This window comes from Perca fluviatilis, chromosome 9 (assembly GCF_010015445.1).
Source record: "Perca fluviatilis chromosome 9, GENO_Pfluv_1.0, whole genome shotgun sequence".
Classification (NCBI taxonomy): Eukaryota; Metazoa; Chordata; class Actinopteri; order Perciformes; family Percidae; genus Perca; species Perca fluviatilis.
The window spans coordinates 34,585,972-34,608,090 of NC_053120.1; the positions used below are offsets into that span (position 1 = coordinate 34,585,972).

The 22,119-nt window shown below is 42.5% G+C and overlaps 1 protein-coding gene across 2 annotated transcripts in view; it reads left to right on the top strand.

The window, feature by feature from the left end:
• arhgap39 (Rho GTPase activating protein 39) overlaps positions 1 to 22,119 on the top strand; it is a 133,102-nt gene that overhangs the window by 57,404 nt on the left and 53,579 nt on the right. For both annotated transcript variants that reach the window (XM_039810431.1, XM_039810430.1), the window contains exon 2: positions 20,839 to 21,255. In XM_039810431.1, coding sequence (XP_039666365.1) covers positions 20,839 to 21,255 — 417 coding nt within the window. The remainder of the gene's footprint in view (positions 1 to 20,838; positions 21,256 to 22,119) is intronic.

Below are 22,119 nucleotides of genomic sequence, written 5' to 3' on the forward strand. Positions count from 1 at the left end.
GTGTGTGTGTGTGGGTACTTCCTCAGGGGGGCCTAGTGTTGCTTATCTTTTTTCCTTCTGAACAAGGCAGAGGTGTACTCGACGGATTATTCCTTTTCACTTGTATATTCTTTCTTTTGCAGCTGTTCTTTATCTGGAATCTAAATGAGAGGTGAGGGTTTAATGGGTGTGGAACAGAGAAGTGAGCAGACAACAGGCAGCACCTTGCTCAAAAGAGACGGATGGGGAATTTGTGGTCTAACATGGAGTCATATGTTTTAGCTTCCTACTCACATACGTGCCTGATAAATGGCAGTATTGGGTATCGGCAAGTCAGTGGCTTCCACCTCTGCTATAAGGGAGAGGATTTTTGATATACGTTTCTATTCTTAATATTAGTTTTTTCTATATTCCTTTTATTTATTGAACTGTAGATTTTTGTTTTTCATTGTCATCATGAAATGTCCCTTGGGATAATACTGATAAAGTTGAAACTACATAGGAGAAGACAACATGAGTTTTTGTCCACGTATTAATGCTCCGCTACACACACTATACATACAACACAACAACAACTATAGTATAATTTAATAAGTTTAGGCATCCTTCCTCAAGAAAATGTTAAGTTTTTCCAAAAGAAAATGCAATTTCCCCATACATTTAGTCTCTTTCTGAAGGATTTTGTCTCTTTGTGGGTTTTTACGTCTTTTTGTAGTAGTGTGTTTGTCTCTTTTTGATAATTTTTGTGTCCTTTGGGCTTGTTTTGGGTCTCTGTGGTCATTTGACATGTCTTTGTAGTCGGTTTGCTTCCCTTTGTGGTAGTTCTGTGTCTCTTTTTTCACATCATTTAGGACCGTTATCATATCCGTTTCTAAAACGTTGGAAAAGCTAGAGCAGATCATAAATAAATAACACTCAAAAAGCTTAAAGACAAAATTTGCTAAAGTCGTCCAACTACAATCATTAGATCTGAGAAAAGTCTTTTAGTTATATTTAAGGCCGGGACACACCAGCCACCGGTCGACCATCGATAGAAAAGCCAGTCGTGATGATCAGTCGGGTCCCCGAGGTCCAAAAAACTGCCTCGGAACACACTGAGGTGACACCGACTTGAGAAACTTAATACGTCTCCATAGCAGCAGGCGGCGCTACTCTGTATCGTTGCCCAAGAAATAAAAACCGGCAGCTGATTGGACGAACGCGTCACATGGGTTTGTTTTCTCCGGAAATTCTAAGCCAGACTGTCATGGCGGCTCGTTCAGAATACGATCTCATATTGTACTAAAATAGTTCACTGAAACATGTTTCTGAAAAAATTTTAAGCGAGAAATAGGCCATGCACTTGCTGAATCTGTCTTCATTTCAGCTCAACAAAGGTCAGTGTAAAAGATTTTCGTCCTTTTTTAAGAGACTCTAGTCACGCTCATTCCGCTCGCCATTTCCGGGTGAGTCCCGACTGTCCTGCTGCCGACTGAACATGTCAGGTCGGCCAAAATGAACGCTGACATCCCCCCCCAGACTGACGACGGCACGGAACACACAGAACAGACTCGAGTCACTGACCTCGCCAGACTGTCCAACGGCCGATTATCGGCCCTGTGTGTCCCGGCCTTTATTCGGCATAGGTGCTGCCCCAAAACGGCTCTGGTGCTGCACCTAACCATGATAATGGCGGGGGAAACCCTGGTGTAGACACGGAGGAACCAGCATTATGGCAGCGTATTTTGTTTTACCTTTATTGTCGGTCGTTTTATTCACAGTTAATCAATATCCAACGCTGTCCAAAAGTTCATTGGGAAGCCAAACACACACACACACACACACACACACAGAGGGTCCTCGATTTTTTTATTTTTTCCCCAGCCAGTCAGCCATAGGTTTCCATTCATTGGGTTAATGTGTGAAAATTCCAGTAGGCAGTCTGTCAGAGGGAACTTCCTCCCTGACTTCATTTCTGTCGGTGTCGGTCAGTGTTTCACACCCCGGTTTGTCTGCAGTCTTGTTGGTGCGTTCACATTCTGGTGGGAAGCTTTCTTTTTTTTTTTTGAGACACTCAACTGTCAGTCATCAGTGTTTGCCGATGGGTTGGAAAATCCAAACCTGAGAGAAAAAACAACTAACAAACATGGACTCTGTGGAATAGGTGGGTTGTGTTTGGCTCATTTCTTAAAAAAAAAAAAAAAAAAGTGAACATCCTGGATGCTTAGGAAGAAATCCGTCCGCTCTCTCCATTCAGACAGTTGCTTAAATGCAGTGGCACAAACACAGAAATTCACAGTGTGTATTACCGAGCTGTGAACATCTCACCCAAAACAAAATCCTGAAATGGTACAGCAGCTGTCATAGCAAAGTGAGAACGATATTTTCTGTTGCAGGCTTTACTTCAGTAGTGTGTATTGTATTAAAAAAATTTTTATTCTTCCTTTTGTCTCGCATTGCCAGACCTTCCTCCACAGCGCTGCGGAAGAAGGTCTGGCTAGTCCACACAACATTCCGGGATGGGAGAAAAACGTGCTCTGGTTTATTGGCATTTCTTTAATCAATGCCCGAATCTCAGTGGCTGCACATTATACTGTCAGTGTATTTGGGTCAAAGTTGGAAAGTGGATGGAAAGTTATTGATTAGGCTATAGGCACTAAATATCACCTGTCACATGCTTCAGTTCAAATCTATTCAGTGTGTTTACATGTACTTAAGAAACCAGTTTAAACGCAGGAAATCAAACATGTTTAAATGCATTTTAACAAGCTGGTTACTGTAAATTAGTACTGTACATACAGCAGCTCAGTAATCAGATTTCTCTGCTACCATAACCATATTTTGGAACCATGGCTTACTGATTTTAAGTGTATTTAGTGATGCAAGCTGTGATATGAGGCTTCCTAATTTGACTGTGATGATTGCTGAGGCTCTGAGAGCAGCTTTCCCTTAAGAGAGTCTGAATTTTTCAGTTGGTCAACTGTTCTGCCTAGGGTCTGTCCTGAAGCCTGTGTTTGATTCTTCTTATGTCCTGTTTTGTCTGACCATCAGTCCAAAAACCCATAAGACAACGAAAGCAGCAAATCCTCACAATTGAGAAGCTGGAACCAAAGAATGTTTGCAAATGTTTTGTTAATTTAGTTTCAGCTCTTGAATGCAAGCATGCACATACTGGACTGTACTTACATGAGTCTTCAAAATCTTGATACGAGCTGCTGCCCGTATTTCAATGAGATCAAGAGTGTGTCTGCTGAAATAGGCTGAGAATTTGCTAAAATGAGATATGGAGTGCCTTTGCTAAAATACATGTCAATGGCCACATGCCAAAGAAAGTTGTTTAACTGTGTAGAAGCATGTAAATTATCATGCTGGCAAGTTCATTTGCAGGAGAATGCATGCAGGTGGACTGCATGATGTGTTCTAAGGCCACACTTGTGTGTGTGTGTGTGTGTGTGTGTGTGTGTGTGTGTGTGTGTGTGTGTGTGTGTGTGTGTGTGTGTGTGTGTGTGTGTGTGTGTGTGTGTGTGTGTGTGTGTGTGTGTGTGTGTGTGTGTGTGTGTGTTCACTGCACAATAATCATGCTAAATTAATTCATATCCTTACTATAAAAAGCCGCTTTGTGCTAACCCCTGCTGCGATGTAATGTGTGTGTGTGTGTGTGTGTGTGTGTGTGTGTGGTGCGCGGCTTACCTGTGCCATTGCTGTAATAATGCAGGCAGAGGATTTAAAATAACAGGAGGAGAGCAGAGGACATGGGACAGATGGAAAGAAGCCGTGTAAAAGAATGTCTTTTGATATGACTTCAGTATAATTTGACTCTATTATTCCTTCTCTTGCACCTACACAAGTTACATATTGCTGTTAGGACAAGTCAAGTCAACTGACAAGTCAACACTTAACTTATGAAAGGGTTGTATGAATTCATTTGAGTATATTTGAATGTATACCATTTTTTTTTTAAATATGTGAATGATGAAATGGAATTGATAAATTACATGCAACAGCACTTTTAGTGTACGAAACTGACAATGCACATTTGCCCTATAAGATTACAGCCCGGTTCCCGGCTTCCCTTTACAGCTTTCTCGCTCAATACTGGACCAACTTCAAAGATTCTTTTTACATTAGTCACTTAGACATCAGTGTATGGGACCATAGGGTCCAGGTTGAAAAATACCGAAATTACCCTTCAACTGCAAATTAAAACCGAAGCAGTGAGGCTTCTTACTAAAATATGATAACATAAACTGACAAAACATTCATAATAAAGGCTGGGCTCTTAGAAGCATGCTTCAAATAAAGTTTTTTCTCAAATCTTTAATAGTGTATATGTATATTTTTAATATCGCAGGGTTTTTGAGTAAAAGGTTAAACAGTGGGATGATTTCAATATTGAGTGTGTTTTGATACTAAGTATTTTTTGAATAGGAGCTTAATTAGCCTTTCTGTGTACCTCTCCATTCCCACCACGTCCACTCCTCATCTGTCCTTGTCCAAGACCCTCACCCTATTCATACCTTAGAAAAGTGTTGTCTGGTAGTCCCCCAGCAACAGTGTGGCTAACTAACCTTTTTCGGAGAAGGTTAGAGGAGCAATTAGCACCGCCTGCACTGGGCTTTTATTCCCGAGTTACTTTATTGCACAGTGAGCCCAACTAATGCCTACCATACTATACACTAGAGGACTTTGAACAGATTTTGAAAAGACTACAGTCTGACACCATCTCACATAGGGCTGCATGATTATGGCCAAAATGATAATCACGATTATTTTGATCAATATTGAGATCACGATTAATTATCACGATTATTTGTTGATTTTAGCCAAAACAAAATTTTATTGTCACATAATTATATAATTATAACTGCTTTTACATCCATATTGTGCTACATTCCTACTAATACATCCATATTGTGCTACATTCCTCCTTTATTGAAGGATACTGTGAAGGAGTATGCCATTTCAGCTGTTGTGCGACCGCTTCCACGCATTACGTACGCGTTTGTAAGCCGTAAAGATACAGGCAACGCAATTTTCTGTTCACGTTAACGGCGATATGGTGCCAGGTATCTACCAGAAGAAATAGCTACACGGATTTCTGTGGCTCATTACACTGCCACTTACATGTCTGCGTGTGCTGCTGATGTCTCAAACCCACGTTAGAGGCAACATAAACATCACTGCATGTCACGCTAGTAAACACTAATAACACGTTACACAGCAGCTAACGTTAGCCTACCGTTAGCCACAGTAGTAACTGGATTAAACACGGCTAAAATGCTGACTGCTAAACAGTGTAGTGTATCTGTATTTCACTGTAGGTTTCCAACAGCGGGACGTCCAACAGTCTGCTGCTAAAGCTATGAGCTAAAAGACACAAACTAGCACTGGTCACTGCTGTTGTCTGAAAAACAACACAGACGGGACAAAACGTTGCGTTTACTGGTAAACTGGTAAACATCGTGACCGGCGTATGATGACCGACTGCTACCTGTTGTGGAATATTCCTCACGTTACTCTGTCCTCTGTGACTGTCTACATCTAGAAACTAGAAATCTAAGCTGCGCGGTGCAGGCAGGGAACAGCTCTGATTGGCTCATGGAGACATGTGATCAGACAGTGGTTTATGGAGCGCTAGATTGGCTTTGCAAAAACTGTTCTATGAACGGAATGACGCATTTTAAATATCGCTCGATCACGCAAATTTGATCGTGGGAAGCCAAAATCGTGATCGTGATTAAAATTCGATTAATTGTGCAGCCCTAATCTCACATCTAAAGAGATGATTATCTCACATCTAACGTTAAAGACGATGCCGATGCCGTAGGTATTCATACCTTATAAAACTAACTTTCTGTCATATTTGCTGAAACTGACCCTATGTTCGAGTAGAACTACATGAAGCAGGTCATTTAAAAAAAAAGCTCTGACTCCTCTGGCACCACCTACAGCCTGTAGTGCGATTTGCAAAAATCCACCGCTCCCTGTTCAGATGCACCAATCAGGGCCAGGGGGGATGTCTAACTGCGTGTCAATCACTGCTCATGCACACACACATTCATTCTCCCTTTGGGGGGAGGGGCTTAGGAGACCGTTTTGGGCTTTAGCGGAAAGGGGGGGAGGGACTGAGAAGTTGTCGATGTTCAAATTTTTTGGCGAAGTCCTGGATCTTCACAATCCTACCTACGGCACCTTTAAATGTAAAGACTGGGAATCTTGCAGGGTCACACATTGCAAGACTACAACTAGATTTGTTTAACCAAGCTAAAAAAAAATTAACCAAGCTAGCTAGCTTACCGCTAGCGTTAGCTGGTAACATAAGGGAACGTTTGCCGATTTTCTGTTCAGCCATACACGCAGATGAATGGCGGCAGTACCTGGAGGTCCTTGTTTATCCGACGCGCTTCGGAAAGGTTGAAACTTGAAACGGCAACTTTTCCTCTTTAGCATTTAGCGCGGTGCCATGGCAAACATAAACAACACTGGCTCTAGTTGTTTGCTGCTTCCTGTTTGGAGCGCACCCATTGGTTGGTGACAATGTCCACATGATTTAACTTCACTACCAGGACTTAAAATTTACGACAATGTCAAACACGTTTGATTTTGTCAGAACATCAAGACGGGAAAAAGACTGACTCGAGTTTTATAACCACCTTACACCAAACGATTGAGACGACTAGAGACAACTCTAGCAAGACTCTCAGGATTTCATTCTGACATTGGAAATTAGTCTGCGACGGGGAATCGCTTGAAAAGTCTTAGGTGTAAGGTTCGGCATTAATGTAATCTCTAACCAAAGTTCTTTCTTCTTGTAATTAGGTTTAAGTACAAGTTGAGTTAAATGGGATTTAATCAGAGCAACCTAAATTAGATTTAACTACATTTTTAACTACATTTCTTTTTTTTACTAGTTTTATTCTGGACAGAGGGAGAGCGCTTTGTTCAGGTGTAGAACTAATACCCTTTACCCTTAATTAACCTGGAATTCACTGCATGATTAACCTAAAATGCACAGGGCTTCCTTCAGTTGGCTCTGATAAAGTGCTCCAGATTCGGTTTGGAAGCGGTCTCTGCAGTGGGTTTTCTGGGAAAGCTCTCCAGGGATTGTCCTGACTGCTCTGAACCAACTAGATGTGAAAACGGCCCAAGACTTTTCATTTGGAGGTTTGATTCTCAGAGGGGTCATCAAAGCTGAGGGGTTAATGAAGTTGCACTCTGAATGTAAGCATTGTCATAACAGATGTCCAATCAGCAGGAGGCTCCGAGATCAGATCAGATTAGAGAAAGGCAGAGATACTATGGCAGAAAGCCACTGCAGTGGTGGTGTGGATGTTTGCCAGAGCTATCTTTTGTTTGTCTGTTTGATTGATTTTTTTGATGAGAGCAAAGTAGTGCTATGTGATGTACTTTTTATAAATGACTTGACGTTAGAGCTTGAACTCCACCTTCTTTTGTTTCTCCATGGTGCATGCATGACATGTAGGGCTGGGCAAGATATCGATATCATATCTATATCGTGATATGAGACAAGATAGCGTCTTACATTTTGGATATCGTAATATTGTTGTATGGTAAGTGTTGTCTTTTCCTGGTTTTAAGGCTGCATTACAGTAAAGTGATGTCATTTTCTGAACTTACCAGACTAGGGCTGGTAAGTGTCGATTAATCCGTCGATTATTTTCTCGATTAATCGATTAGTTGTTTGATCTATAAAATGTCAAAACATTGTGAAAAATGTGGATCAATGTTTCCCAAAGCCCAAGATGACGTCCTCAAATGTCTTGTTTTGCCCACAACTCAGATATTCAGTTTACTGTCACAGAGGAGAGAAGAAACTAGAAAATATTCACATTTAAGAAGCTGGAATCAGAGAATAATATTTTTATATATATATATATATATGTGTGTATATATGTATATATATGTATGAATATATATATATATATGTGTGTATATATGTATATATATGTATGAATATATATATATATATATATATATATGTGTGTATATATGTATATATATGTATGTATATATATATATATATATATATATATATATATATATATATATATATATATATGAATGAATTTTGGGAATCAAATATACGTCATTTAAATAGTAAAAAAATTAAATAAAATGCTGAAATGTCTATTTTATTGTTTTTTTTATAAATGTGTTGGCCAACGCTTCTTCGCCTTGGCCTAACTGCAAAATGACGACTGATGAAGAATAAAGTTGGCGGGATTGAGCAACACAAGACATTGTGAGATCTTATAGTGCGTTTCATTTGTACTCGGAAGGTAAAAGTTGGAAACCTGCCCCCCGACCTCGGATAGCTGAGCTCGGAACTCAGACAGCCGTGCAGTAGCCCCAGCTAAAAATCCAACATGGCTGCCCCGTGCATCAACAGTAGTGAAAGCTGTAAGTAACATACAGTTTATCAGCACTTCAGTCTTATTTCTGTCTCGTACACACTGTCCAACTTCTGTCTGTGGACATGTTACGCTGTATGTATGCACAAAAAAAGCGTAATACGTTGTAATCAACCGGTATTGCTAACAATGGCTAACCTGGCTAGAGCTAACCCTACAATGACAAATCTGACTTGTAAATGGAGCCGTTCAACTCGGGTGTGACGTCATTCCCAGCTCCGGCTACCGAGGTAAATGGAACGCACTTTCAGGGCACAGAGCTAACGTTACGGTAGAGGCCGAGTGAAAATGTTGGTCATCATTAATTAGTTCATGGAGTAATAGGAACGTTAGCTAGATAAAGTAACGTTAGCTTACGTTAGATATTTGCTGCTTAATATTCAATACCTAACCTTATAAGTTAGTTATATTGAAATATTATTATACAGTGGCATGGATGTGAAACAGTGTAACGCTATAACGTTACAACAATGTTCAACACAGGGCGTCCTGGTAGCTCACCTGGCTGAGCGTGCGCCCCGCGTACCGAGGCTCAGTCCTTACCACAGCGGCCGCAGGTTCGATTCAGACCCACGGCCCTTTTCTGCATGTCATCCCCCTCTCTATCTCCACCTTTTCTGTCAAAACTGTCCTATCAATTAAAGGCCAAAAAAGCCGGAAACAAAATTCTTGTGTTCAACACACTCAAAGTTATTTAGTTTTGACCACAAATAATTCACATAACATTATGAAGCTACAGTAGCTGTATGGGAAGTCGACTCATCTAATGGCAAGTTAGTTAGCTAGCTAGCGCACCTCGCTGTCCCTCCATATGTGACATAAAGGTAATACTGTGAATAAAACTTCAGTACATTTCACAGTAACTGTAGGGCTGCTCGATTACGGGAAAAAATCATAATCACGATTATTTTGGTAAATATTGAACGGTTATTGAACCCGATTCCTCATTGACCTACGAAAGATGTTGCATTTATTGAACTTAAAACAAACGGTGAAACCGTTAATCAAATGAACAGTAAAAACACCTTGAACTGTGAAATTTCCCTTAATACCTTTCCCGTTTTAACTTCAAGACAAGTGACAAAATAACAGTTTACCTGTAAAACGAAATGTGCATAATAATTTTTTTTCGATTACTCTGCTTTTGTGATTTTTAGGAGCCAAAATCCCAATCCTAATTAAAATTTCGATGAATTGGCCAGCCATAACTAACCATTTTTACATTTAACATAAAGGTTCCTTCACATGACGTGTTTATTAATCCCAGTTGGGAAGTTTTCACCCCACATTAGTAGCTTTCAGAGTGTATGCTGACAGTGTTACAGCTCCTGTCCCCGGCAGGCGCAGGGAGGACGGACACCAGCTAAACTGGGTCATTTGGAACACCAACACATCAACCAATTATGGCCAATTAATCCTACTATCTCCGCTCTGGATCTCTCTATTTAACTGGCCTGTTCTGCTCCATTTGACAAGCATTCACTGTGACAGCTTTCTCTTATTTCTCTCTTCTTTCTCTCTCTCTCACACACACACACACACACACACACACACACACACACACACACACACACACACACACACACACACACACACACACACACATAGTAGCTAGCAATATTTGTGAGTGCCCCCGGTACTAAACAAGCAGAGCAGCTTAAAAACACACTGACAGAGAACTTTACAGGGTGATGGAATTACAAGGAAACTGCTAACAAAACTAATAACAAAAATGGTTGCTCAGAAGTTCACCCCCAGGAGGGATAAATTGCTTCTTTTTTTTTTTTTTTTTTTATTACTAATTTGTGTTTTTTTTGTGCTTTAAAAAAAAAAAACCAATTTACTTTGTATTTTGACCCTCATTTCTATAAATAAGGTGGTAAGCGAACATCCGGAAAGCGTACCTCCTATGGGGAGATTCTGAGGCTAACAAGTCATCAACCCCCGTTAGCATGCCATTGACTCCCATTCATTTTGGTGTCGCTTTGACAGCGAATAACTTTACATCTGAAGCGTTTAAAGACTCTATTTGTCCATTGTTTATTTCCAAAGAAACACGACAATGTATAAAAGGCTCCATTACCTCGTACCTCACGTTATGGCCCCGTAGCAGCCGTTTTTGTAAAAATAAGCTAACGATTGTGTCATAACCACGCGACTTTCTGTCGCACAGTAGAGAAACTACCGTATAGTACAGGAGAAGCTCGCAGGCAATCTGGGGGGACTTGGAGGTATACAGTCAAGGGAGAAGCCCATAGAGAGTCCGTGAAAGCATCGGAACAGAAAAAAAAAACACCAAAATATTTCAGCAACGTTTTGCTCCTGCTCCTACGCTCATGGACAGCTCCTACTCGCGCTCTCTGCAAGATTCGGAATTATTCAGATTTCTCTTGGCGCAGCTACCGGAAGACTTAAAACTTTCAGACTGGTTGCGCAGTACGGTCAGCCATCACCGGAAAAGTGCTTCTAATTGACTTCACTGGTCTCCATCGAAGTCTATGGCGTCGCTGTGTCCATTTATTTCACTGTCTATGGTTTCAGGTACTGTATCCTCAAGCCACCTGCGCCTCAGCATCCATACTTTGTTCTATTTTCTTGATTATTGTATGAACTTCAGATATGCTTGCTACGGAACTGTACTTTACAACTTACAACCTTTTACTTGTATGAGCAAGAAATCCCCTCAAAATAAAGTTGAATGGAAGAAGCCATCCTTCCTCTCTGAGCTCTCCGATTCTCATACAGCAGAAGTGAAGAACTGCAACATAGATGCATTTCAACAAGCTAAATGACTTAAATGAGGAATTTTACATTTTTCATCATGTATAGGTGGTGCTAAAAATGTGCACTGACTTGCTCCCTGCAGGCAGTAACAATTTAACATGTAGTCTTATAGGATCAGGTGCATCTTGAGTATTGGAAATGACTTGTTTGGCTGTGGTTGCACTTTAGTCCCTCTGTGATGCATCAGCTGTCAGGACTGTGGCCTCCCCCTGGTCCACCGGAAGAGGAGAGGATGTAGCCGTTAAGCTATGCTGTCAGCACTGCTCAGGTCAGAGTGGATCATTAGAATTAGATGCACTTCAGCCACACCTCAGTCACTGATCTGCTTTTTGAAATAAGCAGCTCAGCAGATCTTATCCCTGTGTTCAGTAGGGATAGACTGTCAGTGGATCTCAAAGAAGGCTGCTTCACTCAGATTAGTGCCCAGATTGTGTTACTGAAATATTTGGACAAATCCGGATTGTCCACTAAGCACGTCTCTGCTATGTTCAGGCCGCGCCGCGGTTTTGTTCCGTCCTCCGTCATGCGCCTAACCACCCCGGGATTGTCTTGAAAGCAGAGCGTCTTGCCTGCCCGACTCGCAAATTTTGTCTCTACAAGTACTTTACAGAACAATCATGTGTTTGTTAAGCTAGTATCTACCTTCTTTTCTCCAAACACTGGTACAGTTAAAGGTCCCATGACATGCTGCTTTTTGGATGCTTTTATATAGGCCTTAGTGGTCCCCTTATACTGTATCTGAAGTCTCTTTCCCGAAATTCAGCCTTGGTGCAGAATTACAGCCACTAGAGCCAGTCCCACAATGAGCTTTCCTTAGGATGTGCCATTTCTGTGTCTGTAGCTTTAAATGCTATTGAGGAGGAGAGAGGGGGGCAGGGTGGAGGGTGGGGGTGTGGCCTTGACAAACTGCCACTTTGCTTGTTTGCAAGCTATGATGCCTCTCTCTTTCTCATGGGAGGGCCAACTTCTCTGGGTGGGCAAAGCTCCTTATGACCTCATAAGTGGCCCCATTATGGCCACGCCAAGACCCGCCCTTCAATAGCTACTATTGACTAGGCGTCCATGCTTATGCAAGGTAACGTAACCTGATTTGTTCAGGTCCTATCCTCTGACCAATCGGCTATCCTGACCTTAACCACTCAGGGTCAAATGCCTAACCCCAACCAGTCGACCACTATGGCCACGCCAAGTGGATCTTGGCGTGGCCAAAGTGGGATTTGTAATTTTGCGAGCAGGATACCCAGGGCTTGGTTTACACCTATCGCCATTTCTAGCCACTGGGGGACCATAGGCAGTTTGGGCGAACTCATATTAATGTTAAAAAACCTCATAAAGTGACATTTTCATGCCATGGGACCTTTAAACTTCATGTTGTCCTGATAAAAAAGGATCTGTGATGTCTATTATGGATTTCAACCTCCAAGATAAATCTCTTGTCGTCTGGATATAAATTGGTGACTGCAAAATAATTAAACTGTTAAGTTCTCATAACAAAAAAACCTGAACTTGTCATGTTTGTTTCATATTACAGCCCCATTAAGCATCATACAGCATGAACCTTGTGCTGTCCTTGATGCTCCTCACCATCTGCATTTCCGTGCAATAATAAGTATCTTAAAGGGGTGATAGAATGCACAACCGATTTTACCTTGTCATAGTTGAATAATGAGTGGGTAATTAGTGGGTAACTAGGACATACATAGAACCTCTAAATCCCATTGACACCTCTTTCCTCTGCAAATCTCACAATTTGAAACTGCCTCTGAAAACGGGCAAATCTCAACGAGCCGCCGAGTTGACGTCAACTCGGCGGCTCCTCATCATTTGGCTCTAGTCTCTCTCTTTGTCACGCCCCAACATTTGCATAGGCTACACAACTGACCTGAGATCAGTTAGTCTTCTGAATCTAGGTCGGGCAGATCTCAGAAATTGTATCCATTGTTCATCTGCTATTTTACCATTTAAATTCACTTCTGAGACTTTTTTATGCGAGAAATCAACAATGTAGAGGTCAAATATGGGCCGTTTTACGAAGATTTGTCTAATTGCAAATGTTGTCCGACTGTGTATCGGAGTTCAGCGGCCGGTGCTGCCTGTGTTGCTGCCTCGCTGCCTGGCCTGCCTTCCTTCACAGACCCCGGCCTGCTGTGAGCTTGATTGAGCTCCATCATGACTGGCAGCCCACGGCACTTCATACCCGCGCAAAGTCACCGCTTTGTGGGTTAATGGACTACCAAATACTGCTGCCTGGACAGAGCTCCAGGGCCTGCAGCTCCCCTCTTCCTGTAAAAATGCTCGGTTAGCAAGCTTGTTACGCCAGCAATCTCTTACCACAGGTTCCAGTTAATCTTTTAATGTGTGTAATTATAATGTGTTGAGTTATTTAAACAAACGATCGGTGAAATAAACGCCTCTTGTCCGCGAGTCTCATTGATGGAGCCTGCGGCTGGATGGAGCTCTATCAATGAGAGCTAGCTAGCCTCCTCTTAGAATTCCTCTGAAATTCACAAAAATTTATAAAATTGAAATCGGACCCCATTGTTAGCTTTATAAGACCTTGGGGTAGAGGTTATATAAGTGGCGTGACGAAATTGTAAATATACTCTAATTACGTCGAAAATGAAGCTAACTATCCGTGATTTGTAGCTACACATAGCTAGGATTCAAGGGACAGTCGCAGCTAACCAAACCCGTAGTGTTCACAAGAATTCATTATCTTGAAATCGGACACCGTTGTTAGCTGTATAAGACCTTGGGGTAGAGGTTATATAAGTGGCGTGACGAAATTCAAACTGTAAATATACTCTAATTACGCCGAAAATGAAGCCAACTATCCGTGATTTGTAGCTACTAAATATACTATAGTTATGCCGAAAGTGTAGCTAGCGAGCCGCAATCGTTTCCCATTGTATTGAATGGGACACATAGCTAGCTAGCTGCTCCACCTAACAAGACCCCTCACGTTCATAAAAATGCCTTAAATTCAAATCGGACTGTTTTTTGTAAGACCTTGGGGTAGCCGTGATATAAGTGCTGTGACGAAATTCAGACTGTAAATATATTTATGCCGGCAGCTGTCCGCGGAGCCCCGTAGTGCAGTATCCACAAAGGGTGACTTTGCCCTGGGTATGGAGCCCAGCAGGCTGCCGCTTTCTCGTCAGACTGTGTGGAGCTCCTAAAGTCTGACACGTCTTACCAAATTAGCCATCAATTTTCGTAAAACGGCCCATATTTGAGCTTTATATAGTTGATTTCTCGCATAAAAAAGTGAATTTGGTAATGAAACATTGCATTGTCTGGAATATGAGATTCTGTCGCTTCTCTAATGTGTGTGTATGGGGATTCGCTCAACCAATCAGCGTGCGTCTCTAATGTGTGTGTGTAGGGGGATTGGCTCAACCAATCAGCGCGCAGCTCATCTAAATATTCATGAGCATACCATATTTGGAAGAAAAGCTCTTGTTACAAATAGGGTCAAAACACAGGGATGCATAAGGGCCAATAAAATATCAACCAGGCCATTTTCAGCCCAACCAATGTTACATACCCCATTAGGAGACCATAAGGAACAGTGTGAAATACCCTATATAATCATTCTATCACCCCTTTAAGGGATAGATGTGGATTTTTTGAACATCAAGCTGTGTTTTTTATTCTAGTCATTGGGATAATATCATTGCATGCTAAATAAGCAAGGTCTGCCAGAAAAATGCATCTTATAAGTAAAATAACCTCAAGACGATACCTAATCCACAATTCTCCCCCTCGTGATGTCATTAAAAAAAAGAAGAAAAAAAAAGGTCTTCAACATTTGTTTGTCTGGGAAAAAAAAAGCCTCTGGATGCAATGTTGTTAAAAAAAAGCCTCTGGATGCAATGTTGTTTAGCAGTCTTTGTCGGCATCACCTCATCCTCCTCTGTTGCTGCATCCTCCTCTGTTTAACTCAATTGAACTGACATGCAGGTATCCACCCACTCTCTGCCTGTCATTCTTATCCGTCAACAACTGGTCTGAAGACTTTAACCACACAGCACAATGAAGCCAGCAAACATGCAGGCTGTGTGGTTTAAAATGTTGTTAAAATGTGCATTTATTACAGTAACTGTGTGTGTGTGTGTGTGTGTGTGTGTGTGTGTGTGTGTGTGTGTGTGTGTGTGTGTGTGTGTGTGTGTGTGTGTGTGTGTGTGTGTGTGTGTGTGTGCGCGCGCATCATGTGCACGCTTTGGCACATGAATACATGTGTCTATGTTTTGCTGTGTAGGTGTGTGTGAGTCATATTAAAGCCTCCCTCTTTCTGAAATACAAACCGCTTCATTTGAGCTAAAAGACGTGTGTGTGTGCGTGCATGCCGAGCTATGTAAGTGGGCTTCTATTTAATTATTCATAATATTATATGTGGTAGCTCTGTGTAATCCCTTTGCAATTTAGTAATGTGTCCCTGTGCACTTTTATCTTCTGTTGCTGAACAAAACATGTTTGTTGTTCTGTTGGCCTCTTGTATAATTGTTAAATTCAAAAACTGGGCTGAAACGAGTGAAGTTCACAGTAAAACAAAAATAATTGCATTTTATATTTGCAAGAGCATTAAGAATTCTGAACAGTCGAGATAATTACATGCCCACAATAGTGCTAGTTGTGCCATTGTTGTGTGCAAACAGTCTGATGAAGGCATTTCCCTGATCCCATTGTTTGACAGCTTCCAATGATTATTGCATACCATGAGCAAAATGGCACCTTCTGTAATTGTCCAGAGAGACATTTGGCATCATAGATTGTATTGCCATTATTATGTTGATCATCTGGTCATTTCCTTAAAACTGTCACCATCACAGTGCCTGCTATGTATGCTAGTCCAATAAGTGTTGACCTCCTGCCTTTTGATTGATTTAGATTCCACATAACATAAAAATTTGGGTACATCCACAATCTGACCATTCATGGTTCATAGTGTAGTGGCAGTTAACATTTTTGTAATGTAATAGTTCTATCAATTAGTGTTGTGTCCCTTTTATTTAATAGTGTCCTGTTGCAGAGCTCCAGGCTCGGGGGGCCTCCATGCCAGGATCCATGATGGAAAATAATGTCCGTTATCGCCTTATCACAAATATAGCGACTTCAGACCAACAGGGGAACTGCAAGATATATTATATTATGTCTGACCCTCTGCTTTGGTTTCTCTCACCACTGAGTCTGACTTAATGTCCCGCCCACAACACTATCTGACTCTCTGTTACTGGGTATTATGTTAAAAATTCTAATTTATTAAATAATTGCTCAAAGCATTTAAACAAAGGTTGTTTTTTTGGGGGGGAGTTTGTAACATTCCAAAATCTTAATTTTGACTTCAAGATTTTCATTGTCACACGGTTCCAAATCTGCACATCGGTTTTATTAACCACTAATAATCGGAATCGTCTTTGAAAGACCAGTATCGGTCGACCCCTAATGCTTCCATTGCAAAAGTCTTGGCAACACTGCTGGGCGCTCTGAGGAGACGGGGCAGCAGAGCGCCAAGCACAGTGGAAGTGAAACCGTTCCTTAATTGTCTAACGTTTTTCCAAACTTACTTTAGATGAAACCGGCAGCGTTCCCATGAAAAACCTTGCACTGCGCTGGGTCTAACCTGAGTAACGGCAGCAACAGAAATAGGGCTGGGCGATCAGAAAATCAGATATCACAATATTCTTGTCCAAATACCTCCATCGATATTGCGGCGATATTCTGGGGTTGACAACTGGTGCTTTAACAAAATATTTTCACACTTAGATTTTAGATAAATAATGGGGGGGAAAAGGCAAATCACAGCTACAACAGTCTGGTAAGTTCAGAAAAGTACATCACTTTACTGTAATGCAGCCTTTAAAACCATTTGTGTCATGTCACGATATTAGGATATCCAAAATCTAAGACGATATCTAGTCTCATATCACGATATGGATATAATATCGATATATTGCCCAGCCCTAAACCGAAGGTTTCCTGGTCTGGCTTATTCAAACTGATGAATGTTTGCTATCATATCCTGATGAGTGTCTCTGGCGTACACAATTTCAGATTTCACTTCGTTCTCCAAGCCGGGACCCGAAAGAATCGGACAAAGGAAGTGGGCCCGAGCCTGTAGCTCTGCAGCCAGACCCTCCCCCTTTTATTTGAACTTGGTAAAAAACTGAATAATGTGTTTTCCTGAAGAAAATTTGTGATTGCTAAAAACAGTGGTGCTGATTGAAATGTAGGGCTGTAGCGAATACCGTTTCTTGAGCTTCGGTGCTTTTCAACAGCGAATATTTAAAGCTTCGATGGCGGCCGCAGCAGCAGTGGGTGAAACCAGCATTTCTGGGAAAAGACAGAAAGAAAAGATACAAAGCGAGAGATAAAGTGACTCCTTTGTTGTTGCAGGACACAGTCACCTGTTGTTACACAAACTCCTGGGCAGTTCAGTGCTTGTGTTGAGTTTTTTTTTTTTTTACCTTCATAGTGTTTAAAACTTTTGTAGCAGCGAACGAGGCACTATTTACTGTAACGTAAACGGGACTCTCACGCCGCGACATGGACTGACTAGTCTGATAACAGGTTAACGTTACATGATTGTCAACAACAAAAAACAAAACCGAATTACTTCTTGTGGCCTGCGTATTCACAACGAGTAAAAATAGCAATGCAGATTAAGACTAGGTAGATATTGATTTGGGACTATATTGGGTGGAAGTAGGCTATAGCCAAAGCACTACTCGGGCACAGAGATATCGGCAGCCCGCGGGGCTCTGCGGCCGGCGCAAAGTCACTGTTTCTGGGTTGCTGGACAACCAAATGCCACTGCCCTGACTGAGCTCCGCGGGGCAAGTCAATATCAATATCTACCTAGGAAATCGTCTAGTCTTAATCTGCATTACTATTTTTACTTGTTGTGAATATGCAGGCCACAAGAAGTAATTAGGTTGTTTTTTTGTTGTTGTTGGGTCACTTTTACTCACGACATGCTAACGGCAACAAAGGATTCCATTCATTACGCTAAGCTGAGCTAGCGCCGGCGTCGCCGGACTAAGACAATGCATGCACTGAGACAAAAATGCGTTTGCCCACCTATATAAATACAGAGGAGACGGTGAATAACCCTATTTCAACAAACAGTGGCGTATTCCTTTAAGTGTGGCCAAATTGGTTAAGATATATTTGAGAATTTAGGACTTCTTTAATTTGATGAATTCAACAACATAATTATGCTGTTTTTCAACACTTTATTGTTCTGGATTACTCATCTAAATTGTTATTGTGTAATTCATGTTTCGTACGCAGGGGCCAAGTTTTTTTTTTTTTTTTTTACATTTTTCTTTTTACCCCCAAAAAGTTCCCGATTGGTTGGTAGTACTTTCTGATAGTAGAGCCTTCGGGGTGGGAGAAATAAAACATTTTATTTCAGATTGAAACCGCAATGGCCAATGGGGAAGCCAACTCGGACTCACTGACTTTTGCGTTGATAGCGCTGTCTTGCTGTCTCTCTGGCCTCGCTGCCTCTCTGGCCTCTCTGGCCTCGCTGCCTCTCTGGCCTCGCTGCCTCTCTGGCCTCGCTGCCTCTCTGGCCTCGCTACCTCTCTGGCCTCGCTGTCTCGCTGCCTCTCTGGCCTCGCTGCCTCTCTGGCCTCGCTGCCTCTCTGGCCTCGCTACCTCTCTGGCCTCGCTGTCTCGCTGGCCTCGCTGCCTCTCTGGCCTCGCTGCCTCTCTGGCCTCGCTGCCTCTCTGGCCTCGCTACCTCTCTGGCCTCGCTGTCTCGCTGGCCTCGCTGCCTCTCTGGCCTCGCTGCCTCTCTGGCCTCGCTGCCTCTCTGGCCTCGCTGCCTCTCTGGCCTCGCTACCTCTCTGGCCTCGCTGCCTCGCTGGCCTCGCTGCCTCTCTGGCCTCGCTGCCTCTCTGGCCTCGCTGCCTTGCTGCCTCTCTGGCCTCTCTGGCCTCGCTGCCTCTCTGGCCTCGCTGCCTCTCTGGCCTCGCTGCCTTGCTGCCTCTCGGCCTCTCTGGCCTCGCTGCCTCTCTGGCCTCGCTGCCTTGCTGCCTCTCTGGCCTCTCTGGCCTCGCTGCCTCTCTGGCCTCGCTGCCTCGCTGGGGTCTAGCCAAACATCTTCAGGTACACAGAAAGTATGCAGGAAGTGGCCCACATGCAGCTTCTTGCCTGTGCATACACATTGGTAAAAGGAAAGCAGTCAGAGTACAGCCCATGTATCCACATAGTTGGATTAAAAGGATAATCACATTATGGTATTTACAGGGACTCTGCCTTAATTGAATTGTTGCCTTAATCATATTATTGTTTTGATTGATGGAAATATTTAAAAGCCTGTCTGTCAGAGTGGGGAGGGGCTGTATACAAACATACTACATAATGGGTGTTTACACAGCCACACACACAGCAACATATAGGCTACAATTACCACCGTTTCCCCCACTTATCCGGTCTCTTTTTATCAGAGAGAGAGAGAGAGAGAGAGAGAGAGAGAGGATCACTTTGTGACCGGCACGTAGAAATACACGTCCGGGATGAATGGCCATCATAGATGGCCATGCGCACGATCAGGCACGTATCTACTCAACGGTGTGTTCCTTTTGTCTAAGACCAGCAGGAGATCGCACATTACTCCTGTGCTGAAGGCTCTTCACTGGCTACCGATTGGTTTTAAAGTGCATTTTAAAATTGTAATCATTACTTATAGAGCCTTGCATGGCCAAGCTCCCTCTTACATCCGGGATCTATTGCACGCACACACTTCTGGTCGCTCTCTGAGGTCTTCAAGTCAAAACCTTTTAGGTTTTCTGTTCCCAGAACACGTTTTAAAACAAGAGGTGATCGTGCCTTTTCAGTGGTGGCTCCAAGGCTCTGGAACTCTCTCCATTTAGCCTTGAGAGCCTTGGACTCTTTTAGGAAACACCTTAAGACACATCTTTTTAGACAAGCATTTAGTTAGCAATATGGTTTTGTATTGTATTTTATTTGTTGGTTTCTTTTTATTTGTTCCTTGTGTAAAGCACTTTGTGACCCCTCTTGTCTGTGAAAGGTGCTATATAAATAAAGTTGACTGACTGACTTACTTACTTACTTGCTTACTTACTTCCAGCTGTTAGATTGTATGGATGTCTTTACACTCCTGATTCCTTATTTTAGCGAAGGAAACAAGGAAACCAAACATAAGAAGTTCCTGCTTCTCTTTTACGCTCTACAGAAGGCATGTGGTTCCTGAAGTGTCAATCAAATCTGCTCCTGCTTCTTTTTGAAGTTATTATATATTTGCGTGCTGCTGAGCGGTCAGTTTCAGAATGCAGTGAACAGTTGTCGTTTGTGTTTGTGTTTTTAAACACTGCCGGTGCCTAAACGGTGCCCGGACCAATACTTCACCAAACAAAAACGACAGTGGGCGACATTAAAGAACGGCTTGTTTATTGCTAAGGCCATATGGTCAAAATGAAAAGGGTATTTTACAATAACTGTGAATGCTAACGTTACCTGCTGTCAAGTGTAACGTAAGTGTTGCATCACAGGCAGCGATGTTTGTGTAGCACCAGGTTTTGGTACCCAACCCTTGTTGTCAGTTGTAGGAGAAGGACCTCCAGTAGTCAGAGGTCACGGTTATTTTAAAAGTCAATTTGCTAAAAGTCTCTCATTCTGAACTCTCGACCTGCAGGTTGGAGTGGGTGGAGATCATCGAGCCGCGCACGCGGGAGCGTATGTACGCCAACCTGCTGACGGGTGAGTGCGTGTGGGACCCGCCGCAGGGCGTTTGCATCAAGCGTACCGGTGACAACCAGTGGTGGGAGCTGTTTGATCCCAACACCTCACGCTTCTACTACTACAACGCCTCCACCCAGCGGACAGTGTGGCACCGGCCCCAGGCCTGCGACATCATCCCCCTGGCCAAGCTGCAAACCCTGAAGCAGCACACGGATGCCACCAACCCCCGTCCTGCAGGTGGTGGAGGAGGGAGGGCGTCAGCTGACAACAGCCCAGGACGTAACAGCGGGGTCAGCCGAGAGGGAAGCACCTCCTCCTCCCTCGATCAGGAGCTTTCTGAAAAACAGGGCAACAGAGAGGAGACAGACAGGTAAGTCACCTGGCGGGCCAGTAAACCTAAACCTAACAATTTGTTATTTTGGAGGCCACAAGTGTTAAAGGATAACTTTTTTTTGTTTTTTTTGTTTTTTAACCAAATTCTACACATCAAAGTCTGTTTGCTGGTCCTGAACATTGGGTTCAGAGTCAGAATTCGTTATTGCTTTTAAGCAGTGGTGAAAGACGTTTTCAGATCTTTTACTTAAAGCTACATGTTGTAAGAATTTCTCCCATCTAGCGGTGAAATTGTATATGACAACCAACTGAATATTACTACTAGCCCTTCCTCCTACGGTGGCCGAACCCGAAATTAGGTGTGAACTTTGGTGTTGTTGCTTTGCCTGTCGCGTTGTCGTTTTAATTCTCTTTTTTCGCTTCCCTGGCGAGTAATCTCCCCCTGGCATTCGTCACGGTGCCAATAGATGTAAAAGGGCGAAAGGAGGAGGTATGTCCCTCTTTGGCTAATGTATTTTAAAGATGGAGCCACAGCATGGCTGCCGTCATTCGAGCGACTCGCCCGTATGTATTCTGAATGATTCTAAATAGCAGATTCTACGCGTACAAGAATACTCAGATTAGTTGGTGAAAGTAATTACCCATGAATGAGTACATATTTGTGAAAGAACAAAGGGGTTTTTGCTAAGAATCGACTCAAAAAATTACACAATGTAGGTTTGAGTAAAACTACTAATACCACACTGTATTAACTCTGTTACAAGTAGAAGTCCTGCATTGAAAATGTTACTTAAAGTGCCCATATTATGAAAATGTCTCTGGTGCTTTCACACACATACAAACTTTGAAAAAAATCCATCCATGCTGTTTTGAGTGAGATACGGTTTCTGAATGTGTCCTG